This window comes from Abramis brama (assembly GCF_963993115.1).
Source record: "Abramis brama genome assembly, chromosome: 22".
NCBI lineage: Eukaryota > Metazoa > Chordata > Actinopteri > Cypriniformes > Leuciscidae > Abramis > Abramis brama.
In genome coordinates, this window is record NC_139984.1 from 21,406,185 (window position 1) to 21,430,354 (window position 24,170).

Here is a 24,170-nt window from a genome sequence, read left to right on the forward strand (position 1 = left end):
GTTGTTATAGTAGCCTAATATTAATGCTAGAAAGCCTATGCACTTGCAATTTTTTAAATAGTCTATTCCATTTCAACATTAAATAAATGTTCACATTCATCTTGACTGAGGAGTTCCCCACCTCTTAAATCACAAGATTGTTTCTCTATAGGGAGGAACTGACTTTTTCACACCCGGCAGTTAAACTTGTTTTTGAAACTATTTCCCATGGCTTAATCCTAAGATGTTGACATAGAAGATGTTGATCAGGTTTTGCGTTCAAGGATGTGCCTTGAACTCCCCCTCCTCCCCCTCCTCCCCAGCAATGTTTCTCAACGTACTACAACAGCCTTTAACTTTAGAATGTTTGTTGAGTCAGGTGAACCAAACCCCAGGTGCATGATGCCTCCGGCTTACTTCTTTGCATCTTACAATTTCCTGTTTATGTTATCTTTGAATCTCATTTGTTTGCCACAACTAGCCAAACAACACAAAAGCTAGAAATATATGCATTTGCAGTATGTTTTTTTTTAATTTATGTTTTTTTATGTCACCTTTGGTTCTGTAAAGCAGATTCTTATCATAGACTTTCTTATCAAGTTGTGGCTTCACACCCGGGAGGGAGATATTGCAACTATGTGACAGTTGGGATGCCATTATTTCACAATCACATTATTCATCACTTCCTGCTTCCTAACATGTAAAAATGCAACAAAAATTGCTCTCTCACCAGGTCCAAAGTGGTTCTCTCCAAAATATCCACCATCTTTTCCAGTTTGGTGCTTGAGGTGAAAATGAAGTCATCATCCACCCAAAGCACATATTTGGTTGTTACCTGAGAGACTGCCAGATTACGTCCAGCAAACCAGCCCTGTAATGATGAGCAGACAGACAAACAATTTGTCCTGAAAAGGAAACATAGGAGCTCAAAAAGCCCATGCTGAGTCAATATGTAATAGCATCCATACCTTGCCAAAGGGCATTATATAATGTTCGATGTAGGGTCCAGTTACAGGTTTAGGATCCCTGGTGTCATCAGCTATCACTATAGTTATAGTGGGGTAGAACTGTCGAATGCTGTTGATCAAATCCTGAAGTTTATCATATCGTAGAAATGTTTTTGTGGCAATGGTGACCAGAGTGCTTACATCATATTCTGTGAAAAGGAAAATGAGTAAAAACATGAGTATTGTGAGTTGAAAAGACTATAACTATTTAATATAATTATCGGTTTTTACCATTTCTGGGTCCAGGATTATAGAATTTAGGCATTGGTGGATGTCTGATCTTAATTGTGAAGGTGGCCAGGAAAATACCTGCTTTAAATTGTACTGTCACAGACAAAGGAAAAGTATTATATAATTAAAAAGACTACTGAATATAGAGCTAAACGTGCGTTACAGCATATAATAAATGCTAAATGGCATGTATTGTCAGTAAATTTTGTTTAATCAAACAGTTTATAATATTAGGCATATATAACATGATATACATGTGTAATCTCCAAAGTTTTGCAGTTTTCTGTCTTTGTTGAAATGTATCTTCTTGATGATCCTGCCTTATTCACTGAATTGTGTGCTTTGGATTTTTTTAAAAAAAATCCAATATTCTATAAATCCCAGATGACTTTACCATCTGTCATTACAACATCACAGGAAAATTGTCAATATTTACCTTCGTTTCAAAACTGTTCGCGGTCATTTTATTGTGTGGAACACAAAAGAGGAATTAAGAATAATTTTTTACAAATCTTTATGCAGCTCTCTCCATTCAACAGTTTAGAGACCATGGGCTAACAAGATCCATAAAAAGTAGCCCAAACTAATTTTGTGATTCTGAATTCACATGATAAGTTTGTGTGAGAAACAGACCCAAAGTCATTATTCACTCTCAAATGATCTTTCTTACCAAGTATTGTCAGTAAATTGTGTTTATATCAAATAGTTCTCAAACATGAGACATAAAACACCATTAGATATAGGTTATGCGTCTAATCTTTAAAGTTTTGACAGTTTTTTGCATTTCTCTTTGTTGAAACGCATCATGTCCTGATCTTGCCTTATTTATTGATTTGTGCACTTTGGATTATTTAATTCTATATTATTCTATTTTATAAATCCTTATAGATGGCTCTATCCTCGGTGTCATTACAAGATAATAACAGGAACCTGTTATACAAGACGACAGGGAACATATGCTGGCCAGATAATGGGTATTTGCCTTGACCAAATCCTTCTCTATACGCAGTGCTACTGTAGTCAAAGGCAATCATGAAGCTGTTTGCTCAGTGCTGGGGTTTGTTGTAATTGTAGATGGAGCAGAGAACATGTTTCTAAGGGCAAATTTGTTTTTTTGTCAAGCCAATGAGATAATACATTGTTGTTGTTTGCATAACAAACATCTTGATTCATTATACCCAATTGCTGATGTTCAATTTTTTTATTACTGCTGAATTAAAGAACATAACCATATTAGATAAAAAATAATGTGTTCTGGGGTCTCACCCACATCTGCTGTGTTGGGATGGAACAGTGTGTTTGTGTAGGTAACAAACTCAAGCTGCCTGTTTAATGAGGACAGAGATCTGCTCATAAAACTAATATGCATCTCTCCTTCCCCATTGACTTTTACTCCATCCACCAGCGCTGCCGTATTGAATGTTCCCATTGTAGCATTCAGATCTACCTGCAAATTATATTGTATGAATAATAGGGTCAAAATAACTTTTGAACAAAATAACTTTCATCATAGAACAAATTCACCCCCTCAGTCATGTAGCTTTCTTTGAATCATATCTCAATTTATGGGATAGTTCAGCCCAAAAATGATAATTGTGTAAATTTACCCTCATTTCAAACGTGTATGCTGCATGCCTGGAACATGAATCAAGAATACATTTTTATGTGACCATCCATACAAGAGTTTACGGACCATGGGCTAACAAGATTCATAAAAAGTGGTCCAAGCTCATTTTTGTAATATATTTCAACACATCTGAAGTCACATGATAGGTTTGTGTGAGAAACAGACCAAAATGTAAGTCATTATATTCATTCTCAAATAATTATTATCTTTCTTACCAAATATGGTGCATATGGCAGTTCTGATGCCATGATGTTTGTTCACAAGACATGTGAGAACTTTTGAAGCTATCAACATCCAAACTGAACACAAATCATATGGCATCTGGAGACTTGAATTATAGAGTCAGTTATATAGACCAATTTTCTGGTTCTTTTTTTTCTTCCTTTTTAAGGGTTAGTTAACCCAAAAATGAAAATTCTGTCATTAACTACTCACCCTCATGTCATTCCAAAATCTTTGGAACACAAATTAAGATATTTTTGATGAAATCCTAGAGCGTTCTGACCCCAGTATCCAGTATCTTTATTTGTGTTCCGAAGATGAATGAAGGTCTTACGGGTTTGGAACGGCATGAGGGTGAGTAATTAATGACAGAAATTTCATTTTTGGGTGAACTAACCATATAACAGCCCATGGTCACCATTGTATGAACCAAAGCTGTAACGGAATACAGGTTTGGAATGACATGAGGGTAAGTAAATAATGACTATTATTAATATATATATTTTAATGATTCCACTGATGGCAAGTTTGAAGAACCCATGCAAGTGCAGTATTTATTTATATACAAACATGAACAAACTCAAAATAAACAAAGACTTGTCTTAGCTTGACATGGAGCTATAAACTTAAACATTAACAGTAGGGCTGGGAATCGATAAAAAAAAAAAGAACTAATTAATCGCACAATTTGTTGTGATTAATCGCAGTTAATCGCATTTCCCCCAAACTTGTAATCATCAATATTTAAACATAGACTCACTAATTAAATTAAACAACACACAAAAAAAGGGAAAAAAAAGAAAAATGTCCATACAAATTGGACAGAAAATAGCCCTATATTAAAATATTAAACATCAATATATCAATATACTGTTCTTCATTCAGTTCTATGCAACATACTCAGATTTATTTTTTGACTAATTATCAAAATAAAGTATAGTCATACAAAGCTATTATTACCAGAGCATGTGATCAGAGCAGGTAATTTGACCATTGTTGCCCAGCATGGCTATACCAGCTCAGCAAACAGAAGTCTACTACTGAGAAATTTCACGTTATTTGAGCGGACTTCGCTTTTCCAGTGCGTGATCGGAACACACACATGATTGTACATGATTGTAGCGTTTGGGCCGTTAACGAGCAGAACGCGCAGCGCAAACACGAAGCGGAACATTGAGCAGAGAACGCAGCGCGCCGACACACACACACGGAACGGAGAGCGCGGCGCACACACAGAGCGGAAAAGACCCGCGCTCGTGAAGTTACTAAACAAGCAGCGCGAGAATGAAACCTGATCGCCGAACACGGAGGGGCGGCATATTTTCGGCCTTTTCAATAGCAGCCGCAACAGGAAGTCATTAAAACAAGGCAAAAAAAGGTGCTGCGTCAATTGCGTTATTTTTTTTTTAATGCGTTAAACATCTCAAATTAATCGCAAAGATTAACGCATTAATTCCCCCAGCCCTAATTAACAGAAAACTCACCAAACTGGTTACACAAACAATACTAGACAAAGACGCATGGCAAACACAACGGCTTAAATTAGGGTGACCACCATCAAACAAACCAAATGTGGGACAAATATAAGTTTGTGTGGGACAATGTGGGACATGTTACCAACACTAAAACATAACCTGAAACTGTTATATAATGTTTATCTAACTTAATAAAAAAAACATTTGTATTCTGCCTTTCAGGTGATAAAAATGCTTTGTTCTTTAGTCCCAGAAAACACCATTACATCACAATGTAACATTACATGTCTTTATTTTACCTGTCATTTAAATTCAACATCACTGAGCCCAAAGGCAGCAGGTATCATGCAGATAACTATTTTTGAAACAGTTCTGACCAAGTCCAATTAAAATCCAACAAAATAATGAACAAAATATAAAAACATGAAATTAGATAATTGACAGTCTTATCTATTAAGAGTATATTAAACCAAAAACTTTCATATTTTTAGAAAGGATGTGAATCAAAACAATCACAGCAGGCAACAAGTTGATAAATTCTGTTAAATTTTAATTTTAATTGACCGAATTATCCATTTGTTTTCTGACAGAGAACACATGGAACGAATCACCGCTCCACATTTTGATTGACAGCCGTCACAACCTACTAGTGACCGTGTTTACTCCTTTCCATTTGTACTTCTGATGAAGTGCTGTTAAATATAGGTGAAAAACTACGCCGCAAAAATATTAAATAAAATGCTTTCTTAAAAAGGCAAAAGAACACATGCACGTTTTCTTAATATGATAATTAAAATCCGACAGACTGATGAAAATGCGGGACATTTTCTCAATATGCGACGTGCGGGACAAGGGATGGTCACCCTAGCTTAAAGAGCAACTTGCAGGTAAAAAAAAAAATCTAAATGAATATATAACCGTGTATGAAAATACCATATGAAAAGATAATGCAGGATTTAAAATGTTTTAAAACGACATAATGACACCAATTTAGTAGATAAAGTGAGCGTTTCTTTGACTGCTCGTACAAACCGCTTTTTTTTCAACATCGCGTCATTTTACGTCACACGAGGGAGACGTGTGCTGTGCTCTGCCGCAGCTCAGTGCAGAGTGGGTTGGTATTCAGTAAGAGCGGTCGTGAGACAGTGTGTTTTCAGTAGTTTTTGTATTTCAATTTATCATCGTCATGGTAAATTTATGTGTTTGTGGAGCTTGCAAAAACTCCAGCCTGTCAGGACATCGAGTCCACCGGTTTCCTAACAGGAAAAAGGACGGTGCTATCTTTCGTGCCTGGGTGCGGGTTGTGCAGGTGAAGAGACGGGATTTCTCTTCCGCGTCGGCTTCGGAAAACGCGGTCGTGTGTAGCGTTCACTTCAGATCGGAGGATTATCGTCCCGGCGATATGATGGAGTTCAACATGGGATACCGAAGTAAGAACCGGGTGAGACTCAGAGCTAGTGCGGTTCCTTCAGTGCACGCATCTTCGGGTTCTCCCGCTGGATGTAGGCGCGAGCACAACATCAACTGGCAAACGCAATGTAAGCGGAACGAAACTGAGCTAACAGTTACTCGTTATTGTGTTTGTGTGGACCGTTTATCAGTTTGGACCAGTGCAGCGCGAGCCTGATCAAGCAACACTGTAGCCTAACTGCGAGATCCAGTAAATAAAGAATTCGCCACTGAAGTAATAACATCGCTGCGAGATCTAGTGAGAAATATTCACATTTCTCCGTTATTAACGGATCAAACAGCGCTGACGTGAAAACCAGGAATAAACATTGTGCAATGAATGAACGAACTATCCAGTGTCCATAGATCAGCAACATTCACCATGGCTTTACTGTAGTAACACTAACTGCAACCATGGAAAGTTTGGCATTTTCCACTAAGGCCCAGTATGCATCCACCTCCCTGCAACACTGACTTTCCTCAGCTGTAAACATTGCCTCGCATTTCCCACACAAGCACCTATGGAACAAAAAATGTATCAGGAATAAATATCTCTCTGTCTCTCCATGAGAAACTGCTAAGTTATATCACGTAACGTTAGTCTGGGCGGATATTAATGAGCATGACAAACGCCTGATCAAAGCTTAGTTTCTGTTATTGTAAGTTCCAATATGTTCTGTCTAACATTAATCCTGGCCTGTCCCTGCTCTCTTGGCAGCCTAGCAGGCTCATAATTGTATGGCTGTGGTCCGTAAACAATTTCCTCAGCGTCCGAAATGTCATTGCAATCCATATTTCCCTGTTGTTTGAATCGACCGCTCTCCCTCGTGCTACGTCACGACTCTCGCCCGTCACGCCCATTTTCAGATGCGGAAGTAAAATTTTCTCACAAAAACGACTCCAGAAGCCACTGTAGCATATTTATAATTTTTTTTTAAAGAAAATCTAGTTCCTACATTATTTTTCTATACATTGACTTGTTGGGTCTTCTAACCTGCAAGTTGCTCTTTAAATACACAAGCTCTAGTGACTAAACAAGACACACCAGTGAACATAAGACAATTAGCCAATGACAACATGACAAGAGACTAGAGAAGCACATGGCAGGATCACATGAGGACAAGGGTGTGTGACTGTAACATGACTAACATGAAACATGAAACCAAAACAAACTATATATTACATATATATTTTTGCTAAACAATTAATTTAATGAATTGCCATTTATGAAGCAAACAGAATGATAAACTTACCAAATAATGGTCCACTTTGTGTATTTGGTTCAGCCCTAAACCTGTACAGAACCAAACAGAACAGAACATTAACAGACTTAATGTGTAGTCTTGTGCTTTAACACATAGATATAGCTTATATGCAAAAAAAAGTTTTATTGATCATAATCTTTGATGATGCTAATTTATTGCAAACCAGGCAGGTGTTAAAATAGCTATTAAGACAAATGTATATGTATATGTATATGTATATGTATATAAAAAAATAACATTTAAAAAATCTTTGTTTCCTGTAGAATGGAAATTAAGTTCTCAGGTAATTCAGCTCAAGACAAATACTAAGTCTTCAAAATGGTAACACAAATTTGACAAAGTCCACATCTCTGATTGTAAATGACACATAAAAAACAACCACACATGGTGAAACCAGCTTATGACAAGCTGGAGAATTCTGTTTATCTTCTGTCTAGTATTATATCATAAAAACATTTAGTGTTTTACCAGGAATTAGAATGGTCCTTGTTGGTCTGACTTCCACACCCTGCGTAGGGTACTGAATAGGGCTGTTGGCTTCAGATAAGATAAGCGAGTCTGCAGCTGTACGCGTCCTGAATAGAGAAACACTATTAATTTAACAGGTAAGGTCCTACTTAAAGGAATAGTTCACACAAAATGAAAATTCTGTCATTATATCTCCATGTTATTCCAAATACAGTGGAACAATAAAGACATATATATTTTTTCTTCACAATGAAATTCATTGGTGTCCAATGTAGTTTGGACCCCAAAATTCTTCAAATACCTTCTTCTGTGTTCTACAGAAGAAAGAAAGTCATACTGATTTCAAATTACATGAGGGTGAGTAAAGCATGACAGAATTTTCATATTTGAGTGAACTCTCCCTTTAAGTGGGTAAAGAGAAACAAAGCCAAAGAAAAATACAAAACAATGGTATCTTTTTACAAAAACTGTACTCAAAATGAGCAACGACTTTTTTTTTAATGCTGAAATATAGTGAAAAGATGGACCACCTCTTACTGAAACTGCGATACTCTTTATTTCTGTATTGCTTTGCTTTTTGCAGGTCTGAATCTTGGAGAGATGCATGTAGCTGTGAAGCTGATACTTTAGGGAACAGCAGCTGAGCGAATGGAAAATTAATGCCCGGTTTGTCGCCTTCACAAACACACCCATTAACAGCAAGTAACCTGGTCAAAAGTAAAAAATAAAAAAAACATTTGAAAATTATGGGCTAAAGTTTAGCCACAAATCATGTCATTCATTCCATGCACAACAAAAAGAGCGTAAAGTGGAGGAGGTGCCACTATGACTGTTAAGGTGGAGATTTGAATTTCAAATAATGTTTTAAATTTCCAGCCTGAAAACGGAAGACCTTTTTCCAGTGTCACTGAATCCCAAAATACATCTGCAATATGTCCTAAACAGGATGTGATTCTGTACTGTAGCTATAAGCTGGCAGACAAGTTTGAGTGTATCAGTTTCTACTTACTTTGACATGCCATCTTTGATATGGTAAGGGATGTGGTCATTTCCACGGTCCATGATTCGTATCCTTTCCTCCAGTAGCACATTTAAAGAGTCGTCTCCCTGTAGCACATTAATCGTTGTAATGGTGTGTGAGTTCCAGTGGTAAATGAGCATGGCTGTGAGCGGCAAGACCACCAGCAAACCCACAACTGATTTCTTGGTTGTGAAATGCATAATTGCCTAAAGTACAAAAAGACAGGAGAGGTATTGGCTATCACATACGTATTTAGAGTCATTTTGAAAACATACACATTATTTTCAGGATACGGTTGATATTAATGATAATTATTAGTTAGGCCTAGAATAATTAACCAGTCCGGTCACTGCTTTGCATTCATCTTGTATTCTGATCAATACAGAATTCTGATTCTCAAAGCAGATGATTACATTTATGCATTTGGCAGACGCTTTTATCCAAAGCGACTTACATTGCATTTCAAGGTGATTAAACCCAACCAACCAACTGCAGCATCAGTTAAAACACAAAACAAGGACCTCATTTTCATATTTTTGCATTTCTCTTCAGTGTGGAAGTGTTCTCTTCTTTCTTCCAGTTATGGAACTAGCAGCTTAACCAGTGGAGAGTGCTAGAACGTCTTTGAGCTTAAAAATGCAGCGGTTTCCAAGCTCAAATCCATCTATCCATTTTCTGTACCAAAACTCAAATCTATGATCAAAAAGTAAAAAAAAAACACACTATAAAAATATACATTTGCAGCATAAAACATTAGACACTTGTGACTTAACATTCACAGTACTTGTATATTGTTTTTTAAGCTTAAATGTAATGAGTTTATTCCAGCCTTGCCTCAGTTTGGTTTAGTTTGAGTTTATTTTTTGCCAAATAAAACCCACTGTACTCTGCACATACCCTCACCTAAAACACCTATTATGATTATGGACTGCAACATCATGACTTTCACTGAAACTTGGCTTAACAGTGAAATATCCAACAGCTCTATCGAGCTAGCTGGACACAGTCTTCTCCGTGCCGACAGAACAGCTGTTGACTCCGGTAAGACCAGAGATGGGGGTTTGTGCACTTATGTTAACAAAACGTGGTGCACGGACACCACCATCACCGAGAGTCTCTGCTCAGCTAACCTAGAGCATCTCATGGTTAAGTGTAGACCTTTCTATCTGCCCAGAGAGTTTACATCAACTGTAGTAACAGCAGCCTATATACCACCGGATGCTAATGCTAAGATTGCCATGAAAGAACTATATTCGGCTATCAGTAAACAAACTCTGCATCCCGAGGCAGCCTACATTTTTTGCGGGTGACTTCAACCACTCGAATTTAAAGACTGTACTGCCTAAATTTCATCAAAATGTATCATGCCCCACAAGAGGAGAAAAGATTTTAGACCAAGTTTACACAAATATGGCTGATTCATACAAAGCCGCTCCCCTCCCCTATCTAGGACACTCAGATCACCTCTCATTGTTTCTACTGCCCAAGTATTCAGCACTCAAACATGTGAAACCAACATGTGAAGTTTTAGCTCAAAATACCCCACAGATATTTTTATATAGCATGTTAAAGTTGTCACTTTTTGAGGGTTAGCAAAAACACACCGTTTTGTGTCTGGCCCTTTAAATGCAAATGAGCTGCTGCTCCCGGCACAGAGGGCGGAGTTTCAACAGCTCTTGTGTGTTAGCAGCTCCGATTACCTCACGCAGACACACACTATTGTGATGGATTTTAATTAATCAACTTTAATTAACTAACATTTGTTTTTCTTGCAGGAACAACATTCATATGCTTTTAATCAAATTTTTTCCAAACTCTTTGGGGAAAACTTGTGCGTGCGTGCGTGAATAACAGAAAGCGGAAGTGAAAGTAGACAGATGATTAGTTCTCAAAACCTTGCGATAAGTAATCACAAAAACAGAGTTTGCTAGTGCCAGTGACAGAGGGAAAAGGTTGGGGCTTTTGAACCAATTGAACTGATTGAACCAATCATATTGAAGGTGACATGTTAGTCTTATTTCTTTTCTCGATTCTATAAAAACTGTTGTATCCGTATTTTCCGGTGGGATTCTCAATGGAATTTGTCTGAGATCCTCCGGCCTTGCTTCTTGGGAGAGATTCCCTGAGAACTGCTCGGGAAGATCTCCTGGCCGTGATTAAAGCATTTAAAGGTCATTTGCAGGTCTGTTTGTCGATTTATTCCTGCGCAGGAGGCTAGATTAGGAAGGAAGCTAGTTTAGGGGAACAAGTCAGTTAGGTGACTTATTGAATGGGGACGTCGATTTGTAGATGAGACCCAGATAGACTAAACGTCGACAGTAGACGTTCGGGGACATCGATTTGTAGACGAGACCCAGATAGTTAGGTTTATGCAAAAATCTACCACACTATAATGCTAGAAACTGTTCTGCCTTTTATGTTCAAACCGAAGTCAGAAAAAATATGGAGAGACTCAAGAAGAAGTGACAACACGTAGAATGCAACAGGATGTCTCTGAATGATTAGTTGATGAACGCATGTTGCTGATGTGGAGTTAACTATTTTCAATTAGCATATATCTGTCATGATAATCTATAAATCGCTCGTATAGGAACTGTTGTGAGATGCACAGATTGCATGTGAAAAGACAGATGCTACAGTTTGAGCTGACTCACAAATGTGCTCGACTACAACAACTCTTCCTCTTCTCAACATGGACTGCATGTTCCGGGGGTGGGGTTTATGTAAATTTTAGGGTTGGTGATGTCACTAACCCGTGAGGAATGTTGTTTAGTCCCTACCAGCCGGGGCCTGTTTCAATAAGGAGGTTCAACCAACTCTGAGTTAAAACTTGAACTCTGAGTTGACTGACTCTGAGTTAAGCGTGTGCACCACAACTATAAAAAGCCATTATCAATGGAGCGCAGATATTATGAGTCACCATGGCAACAGCGCCAGACAAAAAGAGGTCTTCATTTTCTCACCAGCAGAACTGGATGTGCTTCTGCAAGCATATGGAGAGTATGAACATTATTTCGTTTATAAGTTATAAGTTTACATTTTAATTACTGTTATACAGTGATGGGTGTAATTAATTACCAAGTAATCTAAATACTGTAATTTAATTAAAGGGATTACTCTTAATTCTTCTGTAATTTAAAGTTAAATCTGATGTAATTGTATTAGACTATAGAACAATTCTGTATAGGCTATTTAACATACATTTTTAAAAGGTATATTTTTAATGTAACCTTCTCCCTCTACACACTTTGGTCAATTCAAGAATAATTCATGCAATTGTATATTGTTTATTTGAAAGCATTAAAAGTGCTGTTTCTTGTCTCTCCTTGTATTGTTCAAGTTTTTAAGGTTGATATGGGATTTAGTAATTAGCAATATTTAAGTAGACCAATAATTTCTAAAGATAGTCATTATTACATTAATCTAATTACACTGTTGAAGATGTCAGTTAGTACAATTAACTTACCCAACTGTTATAATATCAGAGGTGAAACTGGAAGAACAGTATGTTATTCTACCCAATTTTAATTTTCATGTAGGTGCAATCCTGCAGGCATTAAAAGAAATATAAAAACATAATTCAGTCAAGTAAGGCTTGAGCATAGTATGGGTGTAGGCTACCTGACTTTACAAACATGTGACATATTAAATAAAGCATCCAGTGTCTAGCAGTGCAGCAGCATTTTTGGCTGAGGGAATTCCTGGATGGACTTCAGAGCCAGTCCCAAAGATCCAAGGGCCTTCATAAAATGAAAGAGGTTTACATATGTGTTATTTTTTATGTAGGCTATTTTTGATATTTCCATATATTTTACTTTGGGTTAGGATTTTTGTTGGTCCCAGTAGATTCTGATGGTAATATCTGTCTTTTGGAGCCTCCTGTCCCAACAGAACCCCAGGCAGTTGTAAGTCGCCTAGCCTACTCAATACACCAGAAATTATGACAAATAGTGCTATAAAGTGCACTCAACCAAATGCTCATCTTCACAGGACGATGGGGATAATGAGTTTCTGCTGCGAGTTTTCTTACAGAGAGGCCTACAGAGCTAATTGTTAATATTATGTGTCTACACATCAAACAATCTACACATTCAGATTTTTTCACATTTTTATGTGGAGTAGCCTATAGAATCTAAGTTTAAATCTAAGTATAAACGGGTATTCTTATCTCTCCCCGCGCCCCCAGAGTGTGGAAGAACAGCAGGAGGACGGTCCATCAACTTCTGTTGCACAGATGAACAGTTCAGTGATTTCCAGTAAATGCCAGAGTTTAATTCTGTAGAATTTGTTTAGAACTACATTATGTAACTCTAATCTACTACTGTAATTTCAGTTGCCAGTTAAGGAGTTATATAGACTTCATCTTATAAAAAAAAAAAAAACTAAAAAAAAAAAAACAGCAGTAAAAATAGCAATCTTTTATTTATTAATAAAAGATGAATTGTATTAATAAAAAGGTACTGAAAGAATGAATGAGGTGTTTAAACACTGCTTCCTCTTTTAAAAAATGGGAGGAGACCGAAAGAAACTCTGGGTTTACTGAAGAAAACCTGCTCCCGACCAGGTTAGGTTCACAGAGTAAGTTACCATGGTAACTGAATAGTAATAAAAGGGCACGCACTATAGCTAAAGTTCAACTTGCTCAGTTAGCTTGGTTCTGGTTCTCAAAATCTCCAATAGCTTGTTCTATTGTTGCATCTTCATGGATGAGATAACATGCAGATAAATACTGTAGTCCAAAGGTTATTCAACCTTCAATGCGTTTTTTATAATCAACTAACTCTTCAACCAATTCTGAATTTGTCCAAAAAAAGTTTAACTTTCTATATTAGTTGTCAAAATAAATAATTGCAACAGTTCTATCATACCGAAATTAAAAAGGAAAACAAAAGTTCTCTTTTGAATCCCCATGTGCAAGATTGTGAACAAGGCGGAAGTCAACAGCACATAATGTAAAATGTTATGTTTTTCATAATGTAATGTTGCCAGAATGTAAAAGTAGTTATTTTATGGATTTAAAAATTATCCATTTTTGTTTGTCCTTTACAAATTAACGCAAAATGAATGCCTATCGTCTAGTACAAATGCACAGTGCTCAAATTTATTTGGGACATTAAAACATTACATATCAGTTTGTGCCTTATATTGTGATCTCACATAGCAGAATATTTTAATCCAGACACATGTGACGCATATAACAAATACATGCATGCAGTTTTGACAGCTTTAATCGCCTTTTTGATTCTTACATGAGTTAATTGACGACAGAACTACGGCTACAGCACGCCGCATTTGCGCGCGATGTGCGGTTCTGCTATCTTAAAATGCAAGCACAGTACAACAGCCGTCAGTATGACAGAAAAGTTAGTTTTGCTGACATTTGACCTGACAACATCTCATCTTCCCGAAGATAGCCAACTGAATAAGGACAACGCCCTTTTCTCAGCATCTGACAGAAGTGTCACAAGCTTTCACACACATCTTCGAAAATAAAAGTAGCATCAGAAAAAAAGAGAATTACATTTGTTGTTGACTGCACACTATTCGACTTCCTCAAAACGGTCTTCCGGGGGGGGGGGGGGGGGGGGGGGTCCAGAGTGTCTGGCACTGAGTTCATTCTCTCAGTTGATGTTATCAATATACACTGCTCAAAAAAATAAAGGGAACACTTTTTAATCAGAGAATAGCATCAAGTCAGTTAAACTCCTGGGATATTGATCTGGTCAGTTAAGTAACAGAGGGGGTTGGTAATCAGTTTCAACTGCTTTAGTGTTAATGACATTAACAGCAGGTGCACTAGATGGGCAACAGTGAGACAACCCCCAAAACAGGAATGGTTTTACAGGTGGAGGCCACTGACATTTTTTCCCTACTCATCTTTTCACCAGTTCTGCATTTGGCTAGGGTCAGTGTCACTACTGGTAGCATGAGGCGATACCTGGACCCTACAGAGGTTGCGCAGGCAGTCCAGCTCCTTCAGGATGGCTCATCAATACGTGCCATTGCCAGAAGGTTTGCTGTGTCTCCCAGCACAGTCTCAAGAGCATGGAGGAGACTCCAGGAAGACAGACAGCTACTCTAGGAGAGCTGGACAGGGCGGTAGAAGGTCCTTAACCCATCAGCAGGACCGGTATCTGCTCCTTTGTGCGAGGAGGAACATGATGAGCACTGCCAGAACCCTACAAAATGACCTCCAGCAGGCCACTGGTGTGAATGTCTCTGACCAAACAATCAGAAACAGACTTCATGAGGGTGGCCTGAGGGCCCGACGTCCTCTAGTGGGCCCTGTGCTCACTGCCCAGCACCAGGGAGCTCGATTGGCATTTCCCATTGAACACCAGAATTGGCAGGTCCGCCACTGGTGCCCTGTGGTTTTCACAAATGAGAGCAGGTTCACCCTGAGCACGTGACAGACAGGAAAGGGTCTGGAGAAGCCGTGGAGAATGTTATGCTGCCTGTAACATCGTTCAGCATGACCGGTTTGGTGGTGGGTCAGTGATGGTCTGGGGAGGCATATCCATGGAGGGACGCACAGACCTCTGCAGGCTAGACAATGGCACCCTGACTGCCATTAGGTATTGGGATGAAATCCTTGGATCCATTGTCAGAACCTATGCTGGTGCAGTGGGTCCTGGGTTCCTCCTGGTGCACAACAATGCCCGGCCTCATGTGGCGAGAGCATGCAGGCAGTTCCTGGAGGATGAAGGAATGATACCATTGAAGGGCCACCACGCTCACCTGACCTACATCCAATAGAACACCTCTGGGACATTGTGTTTCGGTCCATCTGACATCACCTGGTTGCACCTCAGACTGTCCAGGAGCTCAGTGATGCGCTGGTCCAGATCTGGGAGCAAATACCCCAGGACACCATCCGTCGTCTCAGTAGGAGCATGTCCCGACGTTGTCAGGCATGCATACAAGCACGTGGGGGCCATACAAACTACTGAGAACCATTTTGAGTTGCTGCAATGAAATTTCAGCAAAATTGACAAGCCTGCTGCATCATTTTTTCACTTAGATTTCCGGGGTGTCTTTGAATTCAATCCTCTGTAGGTTGATCATTTTCATTTCCATCAAACGATGTGTCATCCTTTCGTTCATAACACATTACCCAGTTCATATTAGTATAGATATCCAGCATGATATTTTTCCCCATTGAGATCTGATGTGTTTTCAAAGTGTTCCTTTAATTTTTTTGAGCAGTGTATTTTGAAATGAATAATGACACCAATTGGAGGGCCCAATAAATTCGAATTAGGCTACAAAAAAAAAAAAAAAAAAAATTATGGGATTTCAAAGGGCCCTCTCCCTAGACGGGGCCCTGGGTAGTCAGGTCCACTTTCCCCCCCACTACCACGCCCATGCTCCCATTCTGAAACAGAAAACTCAGAGTTTCCCTCATATCAGGGTTAACATACTCAGAGTTTTCACTTAACCTCCTTTCTGAAACAGGCCCCCGTTTGTCTTTAAAAAAGCCAAGCCAAGTCTAACTCGTTCATTGTAGAGGCCAAAGCCGTTTCAAACAACTGGTATTCATCCATAGCCATCTTGCAATGTTTACTAATGACTTCGTCACAGCGCTGTCGTCATCTGTTTAGCTCGCCTCTGGCCCGCCTATATCAGATAACCCGATGTGATTGGTGCAGCTCAGATCGAGGGGCATATTTAATGAGCATTATTATTTGACACCAGAGTAACTCGCTAAACAAATTCAACTTGTGCTCTCGCGAGAACTCTGGATTAACAGGGTAGCCGACTCGCGCATTTGATGCGCTCTGTGCTATCGTGTCTCTGGACCGGAGCGCTGTGACCTTTCACGTGACACTAACGTGAAAACCAGACTTCATTCAACCCAATGGAAAGTCTGAATCGTTTCCTAACCCCTGTATAGTGCACTGTGCAATTCACCATGTGAAAAATAGTGTGAAGTGACTAATTTTAACTCTCTAATTATGCTCTCTGCACACGCAAGGTCTCTTGCTGGCTTTCCCTCATTGCCGTGCGAGCACAGTCTCTGTCTTGCATGCGCGCTCGCTCTAGATTACTATATGGGGAGGCTGCAGACCTGGAGCCGGTAGATCTACGCCCCAAGCAGTTTTACGCCCCAGCAGTTTTACGCCCCAGCAGTTTTACGCCCCTGCTGTTCCTAATGCGTCCAGTAGGGGGATATGCTGCAAAATAACACCATTAAATCGACGCTCAAAACGTACACATTAATAACCGTCCCGTTCATAGATTTTGCCCGAATTTGTGTTTTTTTGTTAATTTAAATATAAACGTTTTAGTATAAATCTGCACTATGGATTAACATATCCGTAGATATTAGGTTGGGCTTCACTCAGCCTATATAAAGAAGACTATTTGTTTTTATGAATTAAAAAAATAACACACATAGTTGGATCAGATGACAAGTAATGATATGACATACTGTAGAATAGTTATATATGACCTACTGTAGAATAGTTAATTGAATATTGAATATATTAATATTGAATAAATAATAATAATAATAATTAATAATAGAATATTCACTGTATGTTTTTATACAGGAGACTGAGTGAAATGTGTTGTTGTGAATTTATATAAAGTTACAATTAGATATTAACCATATTTAGCCCATTAGACAGCACCGTGTAATCATATGGATTCTCTATTAAATATCTGCTGTACTATTCACTTAGTCATCATACAGCTACAAAACAGTGTCCTAGCATTTTATGAAGACAAACACAATTTATCCCTTTTCTAAAATTCCATGGGCCATTTATAAGAAGGAGACAATATTGTTGTTCACAAAAACATTATTTATCAACACCATTTATGAATTATGATGACTCCTGTAGATGACTCCCCTATGGCTTGCCACTCTTCTTTAACTGTTTTTCTATCCTCCTGTCAAAGTGCTTCTGCTCACTGATAAAAATAAATAAATTAAACATAAAACAAAAAAAATGTAAAAAGGACATCCATGGTGAATTTGATCTTGTCAAATTCACAAGCAGCAGGACTCACTGTTAAATTTTGTATAAAATTCCTGAATCCTTTTTTTTTTTATCACAGTTGCTTTGGTACATTTCATCATTATTCATTATATCAATTCATTATTTCCTTCATTAGTGAAATTCTAAATACACCTTCGCAATTCATCAGGACACATTTACAAAATAACGTGTAATAGAAATGTATTGAAAACATGCTTAACAGTTTATGACAACTAGTCAACCATTTTGCATTTAATGACTTATGCAAGGAACTAGTATAATAGGCCTATATTTTGATCAACATGACGTAAAGAGTTGATAACGTAGGAAACAGCAGACAGTTGTACATTATCAATTGCATGAATGTACCAAAGCATTTGCAATTTGTATAAAATGAGAAATTGCTTTTATGATGTGCACAAGTGCAAGATGATGTGATTTCAGGTGTGATCTGAGAAATGCACCAAAGCAACTGAGATAAACTATAATACTTATTGGAGACCCTGCAGAATCACTGACCCCTATGAGTCACAGACCACATAAAAGAAAGTGTTACGAGAACACAAACTGCCTTTTTAATTTGAGTTTCATATCTGTGGGTATTTCATTAAAAAAAAAACTAAACTTTAAAAAAATGTAAAAAGGACATCCATGGTGAATTTGATCTAGTCACAGTGTGTGTGTGTGTGTGTGTGCTGCCCAGAATTTATGTCAGGTGAGTGTGGATTGCATCAATTTACTCCTGATCTTCAAAGTACAATGGCACAGGCACTTGTTGGTGGAACACTTTTGGAAAAAGTGTCAAGACACTTTGATTTCTTTTGGCCACTGATGATGGACTGTGCAGAGAAAATTGAAAATGACATTAAAAACATGTCCTTGTATGTCTCTGTAAGTCATTTATTTACTAGAGAAGCTATTGGTTTGGAATGCAGTTAAAAAAAGAGATGGGTGTTTATAGTTTATACTAAGATTTTCATTTCCTCAAGTAGCTAAAGCAAACACACACCTTTATGGGATGCATCATGCAAGTTACTTGGCAAAGACTGAGTATGATAAATCCCACATTAAGTGCACACAGCCTACATTTTAATCCAGATCAGTAAGCTATTTTAAGAAAAATGTATATTTAGATATAAATTAGATATAGATCATCTCATTTTATAAGAAACAAGTCAAACCAGAAAGGAGTAAAGGAGTCTTACCAGAAGAGGCAAGATAAAGACAGGCAACAAAAGAAAATTCAAAAGAAAATTAATTTTGAAAGTGAGTAGAGAAGACTAGGGGCAGCTAAACTTACACGTGGTAAGCTATAATTTATAAATTTAAGCCAGACAGAACATCAACCTGACCGTCCAGAACTTTTTGTCTCTCGAAATAAATTATAGACCCATCCATTGATATATATAAATGAATTGATATCTACCTAGCTATATCAAGCTAATCGTTTATAAATAATAAATGTTGCATCATTGCTAAACAACAACTTTAGCGGATTATTTAATATACCTCAATTCGTGTCGCTGTACAGCCTCCCCCTACTGGACGCATCAGGAACAGCAGGGGCGTAAAACTGCTGGGGCGTAAAACTGCTTGGGGCGTAGATCTACCGGCTCCAGGTCTGCAGCCTCCCCCTACTCCTAGATTACGGGAGATTTTAACTAATTTGCGGCATAACTAGTCGATCACGAGTGGCTCAACAGGTAGATCTATAAATAAACTCATCTTTCAGGCATTTGACCGACCGCATTGACACTTCAGCGTGAGAAATCGCGTGATGGCGTGTGAAACCAATCAAATGCGTGTGTCTCACGGCCAATGCGTGAGAGTTGGCAGCTCTGACTGCAGTGTGGGAGTCTTGACGAATAAGATCAGAATGAACATATTTATTTGTATTTAAATATTTTAGTCATTATCTCTCATTTTCATTGACAATCATGTAATTCACACATGTATGCCAAAATTCGTACTATTCAAACCTGTCAACGTGTTTACCGTTTACGATTAATTAAATTTTTAACATCGTTAAATTTCTTTAAGGCAGTTGCCGCGCATTCATTCATCTATTTTAATACTAGGGGAGACCGGGGACAGTTGCAACACTTTTTGCATTTCTCTCAGTTACTCAGAGACTATTTGGACTAGACCAACCAAATTTGTAGGCTATATATTAAACTTGCATCTGTCTGCTAATTACCCATACCATTTAAAGATGATTAGGCCTATATATGACACATCGTTCACAGTATTTATTTGAATGGAAGAAGCCAGATGTTGCAACTGACCCCGACCCAGGGGACAGTTGCAACACAACCCAGGGACGGTTGCAACATGTTAAAAATACCTTAAATTTAATTTAATTAACTTAAGCTTTTTGTCTCAATGAGCATAGAATTCTGAAAATATTAACTGTTTTAGGCCTACTATAATATTAAAGTATTATTTATTTCAATAATATTATTGTAGCCTATTATTTATTTAGTCATATTTATCAAATAACAGTTATTGAGTTTTGTTTGTTCATGTGTAGAACATAGGCCTACATAGATTCAGTGTGCAGGTGTTACAGATGCTATTCAATCTCTCCATATTTCAGTGTCAGACAGGAAGAATTGAACAATTTGCAATGCAACAAACCTTTATTAAACATGCAATTTATAACTTGTTGCAACCGTCCCAAACCCTATCAGCCATGACAGAACATCATGTGCCTGCTAGACACACTGACTTTGACACATGCTAACCATGTCACTTAGAAGTCAACAAAACAATAATTCAAAATAAGTAAGTTTTGATTAATTCATACAAAATTTCAGGACAGTATGACAAAAATATATCTCATGAAAAAATTTACTTTCATACCTCCAAAACAATTTTCGTTCAATAAATGCAGCAGCAGATGTTGAATATGTCTACTGTCTTTTTGGTGGGGGGAGGGTCTAACTGTGCATGTTCAGTATGAGTGTCATCACTCTAGCTTGTTTCTGATTGGAGAAAAATAACATGTTGCAACCATCCCCATGTTGCAACTGTCCCAGGTCTCCCCTACTCTTACGAAAACTAACAATGGTTTCACAATTAAAACCAAAAACATGGCTATTGTAGTTAAACCATGGTAACAACAAATCAACTATGGTTTTCATAACCATAATTTAACCATATTTTAGTAAAACTAATACAAATGGTAATCAATCTGCGAAAAACAGTTACTAAATTTTTACTATAATAAAACCATGGTTAGTTTTCGTAAGGGTGTTTATCAGTCAAATTCATAAAAAAAACAGGTATGAAATATGATCAGTAAGAGAAAAACACTGTTAATGAGAAGACGAGCACTAAACTACGGCAGGTTAGTTGGGAAATAAATGTATTTATAAAGAAATGTATAGGAACATTTCAGCAGGTTGAAGATATGAGATGTAAACATCCTCAGTTTTGAAATCGCTATAGGCCTACTACACACAAATCATGTACTCCCGCATATTATTTTAGAAGGAGGACCGCCATATCAGTCTCAACCATGCTTTCCTCTTATTCTTTTTGTGTCAAGAAATCGTGAAAACTGAGGTAAGGGTGTCGTTGTTTACAATTAGAGCAGCTGGATACACTGCAGTAACACCAGCGAGAGTTTAATCGACGATGTATACCTGTCACCAATTTTAATTAAGCCATGAATAAAATAAAGGCTTTTTAACTTTTTTCAACATAATTCGAGTACCTTGGAGTTCCTATGTTCTTAGACCTCAGTCACTGTTATACAGGTTTTACTGCGGTAGCCTATATCAGTGAGGACATTTTTTTTAAAAGTGAAAGCATTTTAGCCTTCACAAGTATAACCAAACCCATGCACACACACACACACACACACACATTTAAATAGTTTTAGAAACAGTAAAAATGTGCAAAAAGGGGAAGCTGAAAATACATTAGCCTACATTTTTCATCTTCACACTTCTCCAAACCAACTTGTGGATACAATGACCATCAACTCATTCTTTCATGACAATAGCAAAGGTTGTGGACAACCCAACAAACACACTTTGTTACTCAAAACAATGACCTAACAGGCAGCATTATGCAGTGTTTTCTTTTGTAAAATGTCTTAAAACAAGAATAACACCATCAACCATTTATAATTCACTGTAGTATACATAGTCCATGTTAACATTACAGTACAAAATTATTCCCAAGTTTCCCCTTTTGTATAGATGGTAATGAAACTGAAAGACACCTGCAGGTGTTCAGCTACATCTAATTGTTTTGCTAGTATTTCATTTTTTAGATTCTGAATACATTTTAATATGGTATTACTGCAGAAACAATATGCTGTCTTATTCATATAGGTATATGTATTATGCAAGGTTTTAAGTTTAACGGTTTTGAAAAGCTTGTCAACGCACAAATTGGCCTGTATGTAATTTAGAAAAGAGGATGTAATCATCGAATGTATTTTGTGCCAAACTAATAACAATCCACAGTTTAGCACACAGACTGCTGTTGTGCTCACTGTGTGATGAATTTTGAAAAAGTGACCGAAGTATTGAAAAATGAGCCCTAGCAATTGTTAAAGAAAACAACAACAAAAAAACAAACCACACACAACAACAAAAATTTTGACTTTAGAATTTTAGGTTTTAACTTCTGTGGGCCTCAGCTTGAAAGTTCTTTTAAAAAAGTGTCAAAGATATAGGCTATATAAACTTCAGCAAGATCAGGTGGTTTATTGGGTTAGCAAGATCAGGAGTTTGGAAGCTGTGACCCACACCTTTTTTATGTGTTTTTTTCCATAGGCTATACGACATAGTAGCCTACAAAGTCCATGTTTTAAATGATTTCTAACAGCTGTATGCAAAATATTAACCGCCTGAGGTAGCTTATCCCATCACCCTGTCATGAACAGTGTAGGCTAGACAATGAATGCGTTTATTTTATATTCTGTAATGTTTATATTCTGCTAGTCTCATCTTGCAATTTTTGTATATATATTCGTTTGAATCACGCATTAAAGTTAGTGCATCATGATATTTTTAAACTTTAAAATAGTAGTGGCATGTTACAGGGTTATAGCAGTTTTTTTTTTTTTTTTTCTGGGTCATAGCAGCTTAATAAACACGATCTTCCGTAATGTAGGCTAATAGTAAAGCACCTCTATTTGTATGTAATTAATTAGATATTCGAACGTCTAATGTAGTTTATGGGCACTAATAAAACGTTTAAATAGGCTAATCTTTATTTTGCCCGAAGTTGAGAACAGCAACAACAAATAAGAATAAGATCTGACACTTACATTTTTTTTTTCTTTTCTAGGCTATGAATTATGTTTTAAGCATTTCTTGAAATTACTGTATTAAACAGACCCATTTAGGCTTCTTTACACAATTTCAGCTTCAAAAGACCATGCATGTAACAGGCTACGAAATAGGCTATAGCCTATTACAATTTCAGTTTTCTTTTAGGGACCTTCACGTCAACTTTAATTTCTCAATCGCGTATAGTTTGACATATTAATTTAATAATAATAATAATAATAATAATAATAAGTAGCATATAATGTCTTACCATAAAATGGGGTTAATTCCAAAATAGATTTAATTGCTTCAAGTGCAGATGCGTGTGGAGTGAATGAAGATTTGAAACTGATAGAATAGAATAAAGAACCACTTTTAGAACATTTATCATACACTGAAAGACGTAGACTACAGTAGGTTGCTAATTAAATCGAAAGACAAAACAAAACTCCTTTATACTTTAACTTACTCAAGTTCAGTAGTGTAGATAAACCGGATGTAGGCTTGCAGCAGAGGGGGGGGGGGGGGGGGGGGAAACCCTAACCTCACGCAAGTGACTTATCACGCAGTAAAAGGAACAAATACGAAAAACCGCAGGTCACAGTTACTCGGAAAACACAGTTCTAGAACATTGTAAATTATTCCCATGCATGCCGAGCAGTCGTCAGCCTCTCCCTCTCCTCTTGCCTCTCCCTCTCCTCTTGCACAATGTGAACGCCGTAAAGTCTCTTTACTTGCTGTTACGGGGACGGTCTGTATTTGCATAATATGCACTGTATGGACACTTATTTGTTTAAAATATAAAAAGGTAACCTAATTACGACTTTTTATTTGGTAAATCTGACTTTGTCCCTTGCAATTTCGACTAATAATAATAATAATAATAATAATAATAATATAAGAATTACAAGTTATAGGGTAAGATGAGTATACATAGCATACATGAGCTACATAGTATACATTACATTCTGCACATATTCAGCCCCTATTCCTTCCTGGAAGAAGCAGCCCCATGTGAACATTCCTTCTGCAAAAAGTAAAAAGTCTTTATGATCAGAATTTGTGTCATACTGTCGTTGTTTGCAATAAGCATTGTAAAGTCATATTTTAATCAGTGTTTTCTTAGCTTCTAACAGGCATAGCTAGCATGTGTC

General features: G+C 37.4%; 1 protein-coding gene across 6 annotated transcripts in view; it reads right to left on the reverse strand.

Annotated features, from left to right (window-relative positions):
• b4galnt1a (beta-1,4-N-acetyl-galactosaminyl transferase 1a) overlaps window positions 1-23,725 on the reverse strand; it is a 45,158-nt gene extending 21,433 nt beyond the window's left edge. The window contains exons 1-11 of one of the 6 annotated variants that reach the window (XM_084099271.1): window positions 23,486-23,503; window positions 23,288-23,364; window positions 9,199-9,437; window positions 8,733-8,950; window positions 8,254-8,430; window positions 7,724-7,830; window positions 7,244-7,284; window positions 2,484-2,664; window positions 1,218-1,310; window positions 948-1,135; window positions 710-850 (exon numbers count right to left, since the gene is read on the reverse strand). In XM_084099271.1, coding sequence (XP_083955397.1) covers window positions 710-850; window positions 948-1,135; window positions 1,218-1,310; window positions 2,484-2,664; window positions 7,244-7,284; window positions 7,724-7,830; window positions 8,254-8,430; window positions 8,733-8,950; window positions 9,199-9,276 — 1,224 coding nt within the window. In that variant the 5' untranslated portion in view covers window positions 9,277-9,437; window positions 23,288-23,364; window positions 23,486-23,503. The other 5 variants (XM_084099273.1, XM_084099270.1, XM_084099274.1 and 2 more) reach the window with 5 other exon arrangements.
• Between the last annotated feature and the right edge of the window lie 445 nt (window positions 23,726-24,170).